Source organism: Anticarsia gemmatalis, chromosome Z, assembly GCF_050436995.1.
Source record: "Anticarsia gemmatalis isolate Benzon Research Colony breed Stoneville strain chromosome Z, ilAntGemm2 primary, whole genome shotgun sequence".
Lineage (NCBI taxonomy): Eukaryota > Metazoa > Arthropoda > Insecta > Lepidoptera > Erebidae > Anticarsia > Anticarsia gemmatalis.
In genome coordinates this window covers 12,470,000-12,485,266 of record NC_134776.1, presented here as the reverse complement: position 1 = coordinate 12,485,266, position 15,267 = coordinate 12,470,000, and the positions used below count along the sequence as shown (strand labels likewise).

The 15,267-nt window shown below is 33.5% G+C and overlaps 1 protein-coding gene across 1 annotated transcript in view; it reads left to right on the top strand.

Annotated features, from left to right (window-relative positions):
- Nucleotides 1-15,267, top strand: part of LOC142986375 (glutamate receptor 1-like) — a 77,549-nt gene that overhangs the window by 11,940 nt on the left and 50,342 nt on the right. Inside the window, exon 2 of the mRNA XM_076134844.1 lies at nt 9,253-9,405. Coding sequence (XP_075990959.1) covers nt 9,253-9,405 — 153 coding nt within the window. The remainder of the gene's footprint in view (nt 1-9,252; nt 9,406-15,267) is intronic.

Below are 15,267 nucleotides of genomic sequence, written 5' to 3'. Positions count from 1 at the left end.
TAACGGAAAAATGCACTAGGTATTGACTATCTTTGTTCAGTCTTTTAGCTCTACAAAAAGTACAATATTTTTTTTAAGAATATAATTTTACCGCACTTGCTTTAATACAAATAAGCAAGGGTGTGAAAGAAAGATAAAAATAACAGGAAAGCTAGTTGACTAATACGCTCATCATGTTCATTATAATCCAAGGATATAGCCAAAAGAATAACTGTTTACCGAATTTCAAACATGAAACATGTGGCTGCTTTTACTATGTTCCGTTTGTGTTTTTGACTGTGTAAAAATATTTCCATCTCTTTATCTAAGTTATAAATTATCTGGATACCAAATTTCATTCAAATCTGTTCAGTAGTTTTTGCGTGAAAGAGTAGCAAACATACATACATACATCCATCCTCACAAACTTTCTCATTCATAATATTAGTAGGATTTTCTTTGACGTTACTTCGAGATACTGTGCAATTATCCAAACAAAAATCGACGGTAGCTCTACTCGATAACGAAATCGCTAGTTATTCGTGATCGCAGAGTTGAGTATGAAAATAATACCTTATATTTTAGCGTACTTCTTTTATCGGAATGGATGGATGACAATAATGGATACGACGTAGACTCTTCGTTAGTAATTTATGATTGAATGTCTAGAACAAAATATTGTTTAGTTAACAAAATGTATTTATGGTTCCTTACAGAATTTATTTTATCAACTTATTTTGTAACAACAAGAAAACAGCTTAAGTAGGTATTAACTAGTAATCTACCAGTGCGAATCCAAATATAATAATATTATATAACCTCGAATTTATTCCTCATATTTATTTCTCTATATATAGGAAGGCTTTCAAAGTTTACACGATAAATGTTTGTAAGCACGCTTAATCACACGAATCTATAAGCATTGATAGATTGCTAGCTCGGGCCTATCAACACAACGGTAATCCGTTTTCCTCAATTAACTATTACGACTTGCGAGGGGTGAAAATATTCACTTTATTTACTTTTTCAGTTCACGTTCCGTTACTTTATCCACTTGTATTGGATTAGACCGAGTTGTAATTGAATCATAAAATTCAAAATATATTTATGTAGAAGTTTAAGTACTGCCTCAAGTAAGAAAAATATTTTGAAAGGACCGAGTTCCTAATTTGATTGAGGTAGAATTTTAATAACAAAAGGCGTAGTTTAGGTTAGGCGTCGGCGTCGTGAAAGTGTTACTCATTGCTGTAGACAATTTATTCAACTAATTATTATTTTTATTTATTTATCGTACAAAACGTGTTTGCAGAATAAAAAAACGCCTTTCTCTTCTAGAAGTAGGTGATCAAACAAATCGACTTGTTAAGTTCTTAACGAATTTCTTTCATTTGCATAAATACATCTTGTCATACAGGTATTTGGTTCACGAGATCTCTTAACAAGTCTAATAAAAGTCGTAACTGGATTAATATACACACCAACTTCAAACGTAAAACTGTGCAAACGTTTCTAAAGTTATTTTAGTCACAAAGCTGACACAAAATTACGGAATAATAGCGCCAACAATTAAGCTTAATTACAACTTTAAGTACGCGTTTTTTTCTTCTTGGAGCGGCGACAGTCGGCCACCAGGAGTATATCTCTTCATTAGCCCCGTTATTTGGATCGTTAGCACTTTCTAGATGTTTGCTATGCCATTATGACCGTATTACTGTATACGTAGCGCGCGTTCCTAGCCGTTATCGGTCCTTGAAAGTGTCATATTTAAAGAAAATAAAATAAATACAAATAAAACACGTTTAAATACAATTTTTCATTATGTACTACGTTTGATTAATTTTAGACGGATTGGTTATTGTTAAAAATTTTGAATATTATAATTGAGTATATTTTAACATATTAAAAGGTCTCCTCCCAAATTGAGGCAGCAGTTAGGCCTAGAGACCCCACGCTGGTATGCATGTCGAGACTATGCATGCCCTAAAAATGCGTTTACAATATTAAAGCATGCAAGATTTCATAACGATGCTCTCTTCGTATAACTAGGATATAAAAATACAATTTGAATCGTTTTCTTGCTCGCACACTTCTCTTTTTTAAAACTACTGGTAAAGCTATAATAATAGTAATGAGTATATAAGTATACCTTACACGTAGGATCACTTAAAGAAATGAATGGGAAACACACCTCTTTTTAGTAGAGGTTATGGGGCATTCCCATGAATAGATGAACTTTAAAAACAAATCACTCGTAAATTTTTAATGGTATACTTCTAAGGTACATCCTCATGAGGAAATATAATCAAATTGATTGAAACCTTGCTTGAATTATGGGTATATTTAATAAATAATTAACATAATCATCTGTTTATGAAGTACACGGCTTCGGCAAACATAAGGAGTGTTAGTAGAAAAATACAATTTAATAATGATTGTTAAGTATAATATTAAAAATACATTTTCTAAGGACCGAAAGTTGCGTAATACATGGATAAAAACTTAGACATGACATTTTTCAAAGAAAAATATTGCCACGTGAAACTGCAACTGTTACTAAAGTGACTTACGTAGCCGTTTATATGAAAAGATAGATGGTAGAGCTGTTTAAGTACTGTTGAACTTTGCAACTTTCTAAGTGCAAGTGAATTGTGATACCACACACTAATAAGATTTGTGCCGGTTTCCTTTTAAAGAGGAAACTGGGGATCTGACATTTCAACATGTAGATTAAACTACAGAAATCGTACATTTAAATTTCAATGATGAGGTACTTTTGTAACGCTGTGCATCCTTTGAAAAGATAATAACAAGATACAACCATTTTATACGTATCTGCCAGTACTTACACCAAATAAAATTTATTCACAGTATAGATATTGCCGGCATTTGCTCCAAGAATATTTTTAAAAATAATTATTCGGGGAAGGGTGCATCGCACGCAGACAGAGTTTTTCGATATTTTATATTAATATAAATGAAAATTATGATCAACGTACTAAAAACTTAAACGAGGTCGGGCTAGCCCGCTAGTTATTAATATAGATTTTATGCTCGCACAACCACGACCACACACTCCTCAATAATTTACTTACGCATGGTTCTAGTCTTAAGTCTTCAGCCGTGGTTTTAGTAATTCTATACGTCATACGACCCATTCAAGGCTTCTTAGAAGTTTCAAGGAGTTTTAAAGAAACAAGTTTCGGATCCTTGGGGACAGCCAAATGCCGTCAGGACCCTTTCTGTTAATTTCATGAATTAATACAAGTAAATCGATATTTGAAACATTAGCGAACTTAACAAGTAATTGCTTTTATTAATTAGATAACATTTCTCAGGGTATTTTGTTTACCTTAAGCTTATTATACAATAAGTAAGTATAGATGTTTTACATTATTATTTACTAAATAACATTACAGGCTTGGGGAAAATTACTTTACTTATTAGAGCTTAAGGCGTCCTTTTTACATTTTTATAATTGATTAAACAATAATCTGTTTTTGTACATGATTGATACACATGTAATGAAATGAAATGTAATAAGAAGTTTTGTATGCCATTACTTTATATCCAATAGGTACGTTATGTAATATTTATGTATCATAGTAAAAATTTGTACGCATATATGTTAGAACTAGTTTCAAAACCAGGGTATACGGCATAGGCAATGGTCAGGAATTTTAATAGACTTGGTTTCGAGTACAATTTAATTCCATTGATGGTAACCTATTTGTATATATCCTCGGAGTATAGCTAGAATATAACACAACATGTCGTAAAACTACGAAATACAAAATGTACTTGAAAATATTATTAGTCTAGGAATATACCAATATGCACTTGCGTCTGAAATACGCTAGAGTTCGCTTGTATGGGCTTGCGTCACTTGACACATAGTCTAGTGAACACTAGTACACTTGGGACTCAAAATCCGAGTTAATATGCCGAAAATACGCCCAGTATAAGGATCTTCGTAGTAAAATAACGAAAAACTGCAAAACCATGCACGAGATGAAAAAACTCCTTTTATTACATTCACGATCGAAATATCGCCAAGTCATAAAATTTTAATACACTTTCTCCATTAAATTAAGGGCACAACGGAGTGAAAGAGATAGCTGACCCGGCTCTCGCGACTACGAACATACTTTGTGAATGCAATCAACATGAAAGGTTTCAACTTCACCGTGATTTACGATTTCAATGTATTTTTCCGTATTTTAAATGTTGGCAATTGTGTTGAGACGTCGCATTTGTTTAATTGTGATAACGCTGTGGTTTATGAACAAAGATAACATTTTTTTACGGCCGTTGTGCGTACGATCGACCAGCAATATATTTTAGCAGACTAAATAAGAGAGTGTTGAAGACTATTTAGTATTTGTTCTAATAGTCACAGATCGAGGCAATATTATGCTATGGACGTTGTAGTAGGCAAATAAAACAATAAATTATTATTAACAATGTCTTTCTAATTCCACATAACCGAAGTTTCAATTAAGGACTCACAGTCATTCATATTTATATGTAATCTATATTTTTGTTTCACGCACAGCATTTCCTAAATTGGCAAAGACTGCTTAAATTGATACAATAATAATCATAATGTACTTAAAAATGTAGTTCAATATTTAACACTTACTATAATTATTGCGTTTCTCTACATATGAGTATTTTTTTACATCAAAATAAAGACCAAAACAAATATTGATGGCAATTGTTTTCTTATCTTTAACGAATTTCACAAACGGAACCCAATCATTTCAGGATTAAATTTACCTGCAAATTGGAGTACATCCGTAAACATATCGTTCACTTTAAAACGTTGGACACGTGAGTAATTCCAGTCAATTTACAATATTACCAATATTGATACTCTGACTTTTGGATGACGAATATTAATATTCGTCTGTAAAAACGCATTGACGAAAGCAAAGTAATAAATTTGTACAAAGTGGGTAGAAAAACTTGTTTGCAAAAAGTAATCAGTAATACGGCTAACATAACAATCCGCTAGATTTAATACCAACAAGCCGTACTACGCTCACCACTATTCCTCGGTTGCATAAATAAAAATATTACTGTCGTAATATCGCAACTTGCTATTATCGTTTCATAAAATCCCCGGCACTATAACGTAGCCCGCCCGAGGTTTAGAACACTTTTGTAGCGCTGAAAAAGTTTCTTTTAATCTTCTTTTAATGAAGTTACAGTCTCGCAACCCAGGTAAGACACTTTCCAGTACAAACAAATCCAGTTTCATAAAAAAACTGAGTAAAATGTAACGAAAAATTATCGCAGTTGTTTTAAATTAGGTTTCTGAGTATATCTGTATGTGTTCTTTTGAAAATGGCTGCTTTGCGGAAGAACTTATACGAATTTACGGGACTTACGTGCGTAAATACTTTAAAAAGGCATAATTATGTCACACATCTTTCTAAGTCCGGGAATTAATTGCATCAACAGATTGCATTATAAATATACAAAAGAATAGGTTTCAAAGTTTTGATTAGACACCACTTTCTCATAGACAACTTAAGTACCCTACTAAAAGTGTCGCGCCGATTCCTTACAAATACCTTTTGCGGTAAAAGTATGGCATCCAACAAAGTTTCTTCGTTACAAGGCTTCTGTTCTTTTAGAACCTTGTGCAGCTTGTTAATTTGAACAAAAATCGTTAAGGAATCCGTAAAAATAACAAGAATTTGCTTTTATGCAATCGCCTTACATTTGTGTTTGCAGAAGGAATCACGTGTTGATTATATTATGTACGGATCATTTTAACAATGCGATATGTATGTATTTCGTTAAGGTAAGTGGAGGCATCTAAAGTGATAAATTCCTCAGAAACATGGGTCTTAATATCGCACGAACGGCTTAGACTTAACCTAGTGACTTGCCCGTGGTCATGTTGTCTAAATCCCAACAGTACAGTTCAATGTTATTTATAGGTATAATTTAGCCATTTGTTTTCAAGATGAACCCATCGTTATGTAATGTGCTAGTACCATAATAATCAAACTTATTAAAATTGGTTCGAACATATTTATGTGTTTGACTTAAGTTTACGGCTTATAAAGCTGTAGTAATGCAGTTTTAAATAAGTTCCTAGACCGTGTGAAAATAAAATATATCTAACTTCTACGAATAAAATTCAGCCGTAAGTCCAGATCGCTAGTAGAAATAGTATCGGTCAAAACTTTGTGAAAACTTAGATTGCTACTTAAATCTTAGGATTAGTACAAGAAATGAACCAATAACACTCGAGTTAAAAGAACATTACACTCTGCTAAGGTCATTAACGTTTTTCTCTTTGCTAATGCTTCTTAGAAATAAGAAATAAAACAAATAATAGAGATCTAGATTCCTCTGAATTTCGCCGAGACGCTTTGACTCCATAAACTCTTGCCGTAAAACATTCCAGCGTTATATAGAAAGAAATGACGTTGCAAATGGAAGAAATATTGCTAGAAATGGAGTCTCAAAATGGCTCTTAGGACATAATGTCCGACGGTTGGGAGTGAAAAAAGACACAGCGATAGTATGCGGGCACGTAAAGCAAGGCGGGTTTGCGTGTTCCAACGGTATTAAAGGAGCCAGCGAGCTGTGGCTTCAGTGATTCAGATAAACGTTTCGGTCAGCACCCATATATCAAGCGGATGACGCTTTCCGAATACGGGTGTTCTCGCTTTTTCACTATGTGACCGATAAAGATGTCCAATGAAGTGTTCCGCCTCTTGTTTGCAGAGATTTTCAATGGCGAGTGATTTACAAGAGATGCGTTTACAGTATATCGAATATCGATATTCGACTTAGTGTTATCTCTGGTGACGGTTATCGATTTGATGTAGGTAGTATGAATACTTCGGAACATAATGATGTTAAACAATTCATTTATTTAATTACACAGAAATGAAAAACAACATTATTTTCCCCGTGATTTCAATGCTAATTAATGCAAAGTAAGCTTTCAATGTAGTTTTCTTTAGAAATTGCATTGCAATTCTGTAATTATACCCTTGCAGCTAATAGAACTTAACTCTAGTTTCAAGAGTACTTGGAAATGCTTAGACTCAATTGACGCTTGATCCTATTTCCAAACGTCCAAGGAAATGAGATTTGAATCTTTTAACATAAATTGAGTATTATTTATTTTCAATATCGTGAGGAATTGAATTGAAATTTGCTTATATAAAATCATTACATTCCATCGTTCTCGCCTTCCAGCTTATTGGAAAAAACTATTTTATAAAGAAATCAATTTTCTGATAGGATCTTTGCCTTTTCAGTGGAAACTCAGTTTACGAGTTTTGAAATACTGGACGTATGACCAGTATTTTAGCAAGCACTACAGTTTTAAAAAAGAAAGAAATTTAATCCAAAAGAATGGTTTACACGTATTTTTTTTTGTTTTCCCACTATACGTGTATTCTTCGATACGCCCGATTCAAAATTCTCACAGGATTTAGTTTGGAACTGTATTGATTAAGTTTCATTTTAAATAACATTACAATCACCTTTCTAATTTTATTTCCATTGTCTATCTGGTTATTGACTATCACGTTTCAGCACTGAAGTATTGATATATTCTGATTAAATGCACAGTCTGAAAAAGCTATCGCAACCAATTGAATAGACTGTCTACTATTTTTAAAATATGGATTGGAAAATAATTGAACAGTAGCTAGATTCGCTACTATTATCGACTACCGACAACCGGCTTGTCATCGAGAAATGTTGTATGAAAATCTGATCAGCGCCTCTGACTGGCGTCGTTGAAACTATTTTAGCAGTATATTCCAAATGTCAAAATGTTGATAGCTAGCTGGTTGTAGGTAGTCGATAGCAGTAGAAAATCGAGGTACGGTAAATTGTTTTTCATATAAATTTCTACAGGGATGCAAAGCGATTGGTAATTAGCGAAGAGAAATAATACTCCCAGTGAAATATCTTCCGGAATCTTAAGATTTAATATTGTTTTGCACAACTACTGCTTAACAAGCTTGCTGTCTAATAGACCTTCGTACTTGTTATCGAGAGGAATATTTACGCGCATTCGTAGATCGTAACAACTTCATAAAATTGAATGCAGATTTGATTTATTAATAACAACTGCAAATGCATTTATCTCAGGAACTCGACACTTTATTATTTATCTACTATCTGATTCGCGCTGCATCGCTCGTATAAAATTGAGAATAAATTAAAAAAGCTTTTTGGTAACGTCACAAAAAGAAAGGTGCACGATTTTTTAAGTTATATCACAATAAAAGTTAATTGTTATATTATAGAGAGCGATCAACTAACCGAACGGAAAACCAAAATTATAATACTTTTTTCAAAGGTCGTCAGAATGCTTGAAGTTTTATATCATATCTCACACATGCAAATTGTCATTTTCTTTCTGTGCCCAACTTTAATTTTGAACCCACATAAAATATGCTTCGGAAAACTATTTCATATTCCGCTCGAGTAACACTAAAACGGTAGTCAAAAATACGTATGTTTTTAATCCATTTTTGTGAAAGGATTAAACAATCGTTTAACTGAAACATAGAGTAACATGTTAGTGATGTTAGCAATAAAACCAAACGTGTGTAATACCATGAGAACTCAATCAGTGACGTCACCTGCTATATCCAGTGGACCGTAATACCTATGACATAAATACCGGCTAGCGTGATGTCCTAATTATCAAGCCTACTTTATAAAAATACCTACCTAGTGTTTCTAGGGGTTAGTCTCGCAATTAGAATAGATGCTGGCTGATAAAGTAAAAATAATCTAGTGTAATGTATATAATTGTGGAGCAGGAGCAGTGATAGCCGAGTGGTATAAGTTGACACCTCCCACGCCAGTGGTCGCAGGTTCGAATCCGAGGCAACACACCAATGACTTTTCGAAGTTATGTGTGTATTTAATACATTTATTGAGGGCATGCAAAGTCCCCAACCCGCACTTGGCCAGCGTGGTGGACTTAAGGCCTAACCCCTCCTTCATTATGGGAGGAGACCCTTGCCCAGCAGTGGGACAGTAATGGGTTAAATTTATTTTAATGTATATAATATCCAATTTGCCTTTGCCTGTAACTTTATTTTCGCAGAACAAAGCGTATTTGCAGCTATTCCAAACTAAACGAATCGTTACTTTAGCCCAAAAATATCGTCGCAAGGAAAAGTTGACACAATATTTCTGCGCTTTAACGGAACGACAAACTCTTTTTAATTTTGCATCGAAACATCTACGACCAAAAACTAACCTTTATTTTCTTTCCAGGGGCAATATTCGACCAGAACACGGAAGAAATTCAGAATGTGTTCAAGTACGCGATGACTATCCACAACCAGAACATTAGCAGTCGAAGGCTGGAGTTGCAAGCGTATGTCGACGTCATTAACACGGCCGATGCGTTCAAACTCTCACGATTGAGTACGTATAACTTTTTTAATATTCTAGTTTCTAGAACAATGTTGGATGCGATATACTTAGGTATGAAATTCGTTTTTAGGTTACATCCTGAACGTTTAATCCGTAGGGTGTAAGTGGCTTAAGCCCAGAGCCATGTACAAAAAATACTTTTTTTCTATATTTTTCTTACGAAACTGAAACAAAATTGAAAGAAACGGAATAATATCCGCAAAAGCCCTTGTGTCTTTAAACGTTATCTAAAAGTTATGCAATATTCAAACTACGATACATTTGAAATAGAATTGCGAGAGCTATACGTAGGAACGTCGTTACCCATTTTACCCTTGACTGAAAACTAAAGACAACTGCGTATCTCGTATAGGTTTCAAATTTTGGCAAAGTTGAAATGTGCGCGAACATTTTCACATCCCAGTGGAACCACCAACTACTGTCGTCGGATAAAAGTAGTCTGTTCTCTGCCTTGACGTAAACTTCCTCTATGTAAAGTTGAACATTTATTTATTCTTTTTGCCGTGGAGACATGATCCAACATGGTTTTGTTAGGTACATTTAAATATCGATTTCTTTCACATTGCTATTTATCTTTACGCTAAATTCAATCAGCTTACCACTTTTATGTTAGAGTAAGTTGTTTATTTGATAAAAGCATTAGTTTATTAAAGTTTATTACATATGTTTTCCAATCAATCACTCAATTTTATTATGATGTATCTGAACAAATTATTTATGAAACTAAAACAAAGTATTGATTTAAAGTTTGGCAGTGTGTTGAAATAAACCTCGTTAGAACAAGGTTTGCTTTAACACGTTAGTTTTGATTTACGTCTTATATTATCAAGTTACTAATGATTTCTAAGAACTAGTTAAAATGATGCTTTGTTTTGAATTATGAATTTACATTACTCAGAAAAGTGTCAATTAGGCACTGAAGTTAAACATTACATTAATATAACGAATGTTAAAGATTAAATATATATTTTTCGGTTGCATAGCTTCGACCGCAGTGAAGGTCGTGGTCTAGACATTACTAATTAAATTGTCTACAATTAACGTATTAAGTATTCAAGTCACAGTAGTTTCACAAAACATTGTCATTGGATCCAATAGCGATCTAATTCCGATTCAAATAGCGCAGTTTGTATTGTTACTTGGCAATTGCTACGCCTTACGTTCAAGTTTCTTTGCCAGTAAATGCCCAATGCAGACTATAGATCAGGCTTTAAACAAACTTTTATTCAACTTAACCTGTCCATTCGCTGATAATAATGAAGTCTTGCAAATCGATTTTGATCCACTTCCAGTAATCCGATTAAATTGATTCAGACTCACGAGTTCCCATGACTATTATGCAGTTGATTGTTAAAAGTTGTTTCATTAAACCTAGTGGATGTGTGATATAGTTTATAGAAGTAAGGTTTTTTAAGCCGTGAAAGAATTCATTAAATCGTGTTGTAAGGCTGGACAAAAAAACATGTGGCTATATTGCTGTTTGACAAAATACGTTATACTATATGTATATTATGATAAATGGTAAAAGACATCATATTAGAATAAAAATGAATACCGAATGACAACTCAAAGAAGACTGGAAAAAAAATCAAATTTGTACTACCCAACTTTCAAGCTGTTCATCACTGTCGCGTCTATGAGTTTGACATTATTAATTACTGTTCAAATCATTATAAATAATAACTAAACGAACTATTTCAGAGGGATCAAGCACTTGAGACATTTATTAGCGTTAGACGAGATTCCAAATTCATTTAAAAAGTAATTAAAGTGGATATTATTGTTGGTTGTAGAAGATAAAGTTTATATCGGAGGTTACTTCGTCTGAACAGTAATCAACTAGCAAATACTGCTCTCATGAGCTCATACCGAACTAATTCAAATGGAAGTCTATATTTCTATTTGTCTGGCGCGAGTCTGCTAATGATTACTGAAACTGTATCTTGTATTTACTCAAACATAACAACCGCATTGCACTACCACCTCATAAAGCTTGACCAATAATTGCTTTCCCACGAAATTGATAACGTTCGGTTTGAGTATCAGGCATTGGCTTGATATAAATTGTTTTACAAATGAAAATCATTGTATCTTACCACATTACCGATAATTGGTTATTTAACGAAATTATTACGATGTTTTTAATAATGCTGTCAAATACATTATTAACTGATTTAATCAAATATGAGAGACTCTTCAGGAAGGTATAGCATCAGTTCGTAGTAGTCGCTAGTTCGCAAAACTAATAAGATGTTAAGAAAGCTATACTTGGAATTGATAATTACATTACGCTAACTGGTAACGTTCGCCTTTGCTTTAAAATAAAGCTTTATAGTAATATTATTTATTATAAGGTTATAAGTAATGATGCATCCTATTTCCTGTTTAGTTTTAATTCTACAATTCCTTCATGTCAGTACGAGTATAAATCCACGTGACATGAATATAATTTTGTCCATATTCAAATAGCGCCAGTGTCTTTGAAATGAAATTAGGGTAGAGTGTGAGCCGCTGTCTCAGCAATGTCGACTCTTTAAGAGAAGTATCATCGGGCAGTAGCGTGATCAGAATACTTGGTGCTTTTGCTGCGTCATACTTTGATCAATAGTCTAGGAGCACCTTACGACGCGTTATATTCACAGCTTCAGGATATATAGTGAACATAAACAGAGAATATATTACGAATGCAAGATAATTCACTCGAGTTCAGTCAGCCAGACACTCGCGGAACGATAAATTTTATGTCAACCGCCAAAGTTTTATTTTCCTCTGATATACATACGTAGATACGTTTGTGATTTGACATGAACGTAATAAAGCTTGTATATTAAGTTTGTTGATGGAAAATAAAACGTAATTTTGTAGGAGTATTCGTTCTTAAGTCCGCTTTCATGCACGAGTTTGGCATTTTATAACAGTCAGATTACTTAAACTGTGGATATTTACTATCCAGCTTTTATCATCTAAACATCGATGTTGGTAGTGTTTAATGAAGAAGGTAGTTATTATCAAGAGGCGAGGTAGGTACTCGATTACAAGTCAGAAGTTATTCGAGATCAAAATACACCGTAGATCTATAAAGTTATCTACTTGCTTAAGAAACTCTTTGACTGGTGTTGAACTCATTTTTACCTGATAACGTTATCAAACTTTGTTATTGAGTCTACTAGTGGAAAGTTATTTAATTAGTTGAAAAGCAACTCGGGTTCGTAACCGGGTATCGTGTGTACTTGTGACATAATTAAATTTTCACCTTGGTTACAATAAACTGAAGTGAAGCTATGTTGTAATAATGCTTGTATTAAGGTTGAATTTAATATAAAGTGTTTTGATACTAATATATCATGGAGGAACTTAGTGTCTAGAACCGTTCGAGAACAGTTCGGGTTAGTTGATTTCAAGTACCCACCTAGTAATCGCCACGAACTAGTTATTCCGCAATTAATCGACAGTGCGTAATGCCCTTAGCAGGTTTAATTCAAAGCATTGTGAGTTGATAGATTTACTGCTTGTTTTGCAATCATTTGTGAGGCTTTACTAACTACTATGTACTAAACACATGTCTGGCTTTATTATTACAGAGCGAGACAAACAGGACATTAAATTAAACTTCGTATGCTAAATGATGTTTACAATCCACGAATGTAGTTAAAACTAGTTTATACTCCAAACATTATTTTACGTTTTCTTCTGCCCGAAATACGTGTTGGTTTGTTATTTTTTATTGATCATCGATGTTAAAATGTGTGATAATGAATTGACGTTCGAATAAATTGAAGTAATAAAACATTGTGTTAAATGGCTTGTTCAATTATTTATTTTCTAGCTACGGTTTCATTTGTAACGTGTATGTTTGCGCCCTGGTATCATGACTATTATTGTCCTGTGAAAGTATTCATCATAAAAAGTCACTCTTTGTCAACAGTTACAGACGTTAAAATTTCTAATAATAACAACGAGATAAAAACAAACAAAGGAGAAAAAATAAAAGTTGGCAAATAAAAGGAAACTCACTCGGACGGGTTGAGACGAATTCCCAAAGTCAAAAAGTAACGACACTTGACGATAACGCGGGCTCTAACCGATAATCAGGTAGCGAGGCTCGGGGTGAAAAAAAGTATGACAATAGATAATAATAAGAACATATTTTTGTGGAAAATGGGAACAATACGAAAATACTGACGCGGAAATTAAAAAGGAGGAACAAAAGCAAATTGCCCGTGAAAGAGGATGAGCGCCGACCGCAGACACCGCGCCTATTTGCTCTAATGACGAGCACTTCCCCACCACTCGAGCGCTAGCCCGTGCGACTCTTCACGTTTTTGAATCAAACGAAACATTGCAATTTATTGTGCCTCTTGTTTCACACGATTTGCTGATCGTTAGCACATGTGTCGATATTGTTAGTACTGCTACATTACAGTCATTTTTTCGATATAGCTAAAGACACCTGACGACTAATCATTGATGTTGGAATTAAGAAAAATATACCTATAGAGTTTAGATATGTATGAAACTAAAGTATTTTTGTACAAACAGGGCAGTAAAGTATGTTTCTACAATTATGGTAACATATTTAACATTATAGCCTGTCTTACAAAATTGTCACTTGATTTTACGTCGTAGTGTTACTTTTTTTAAATAATGGTAAGAGAGGTAAATTTTCTTAATTAAAGCAAGACACCGTTCCTTACTAAATGCTACTCAGCACCGCGAACATGACTTAATACCTGTATTATTGCACCGTAACGTAAAATACGTAAATTAATTTCAAGAAATGAGCTCACGAAAATAATCCTTACTAAATGCACACGCGTCATTCATACAGGTACGTCTAACGGAATAATTAAATTTTCCTTATAGTTACTGATACCGTTAAGGATTATATTTTAATATCCCTCTGTTGTCTCTGTTGCTCAATGCACCGTTCTAAAGCTAATGCACTACAGCATATTATTTCATGGAATCACTTTGTGTTAATAATAATAGTTGCGTTAATAGATGGAAAATGTATTAATCAATATCAAATACGTAGGGATCTAAATGAACTGTTCCCGGTGCACATTGTAGTGGTTCCTTTATTCGTGGTAAAGATTTGTTGTAAAGTCACCTTATGTGTAAGAAATGATTGAAAATGTTAATAATATTGTGCATGTATTTATTGTTTAAACGTTATCTTGAATCATACGACAAAAAATGATATTTATTTAAATTATGTATAGAGTGAATAACGTGATTAAACTATCACATTTCCTAAGCAAGACTATTAGCGATACATTTTCTTTTACTCGATACTACCTCTACTTTATTTAATTATACCAACTAGCTATAGCATCTCCGCTTCACATTAAATGTTTTTGGCCAATCTGAAATAGACGAGTTAACAAATATTAGCAAACTTAATTCTATAATCACTGCTTCAATTTCACAATTTGACTACAAACAAAGTTAAACTCTTCACTAGCGTAGACACCACGAAATAAATATAAATAATGTCAGTTTTGCTATGTAGAGATTCATAATCAAGTCGGACATTTCATAAGCTATAACAATTTAACGGCCACCCATCAGTAATTTGGTAAAGCAGCTTCAACGGTTCAACCGAATGATTTACGCGATATATTATACAGATCATGCGATATCTTGATTCCACTAAGTCTTACCTCTATTTGTGTACGCATGTAATCGGGCCCCGACATGAATTAAATCAAGACTCCATCATATAACAAATTGCCTACATAACTTATGTGGAATCTAGTTAGAATAAATTAGTTTATCTATGTTAATTGAAGAATTTCGGTAAGGTGATAAAGTACTTTATTGGTTTTTGTTCCGATTAAGTAATAACTTTTA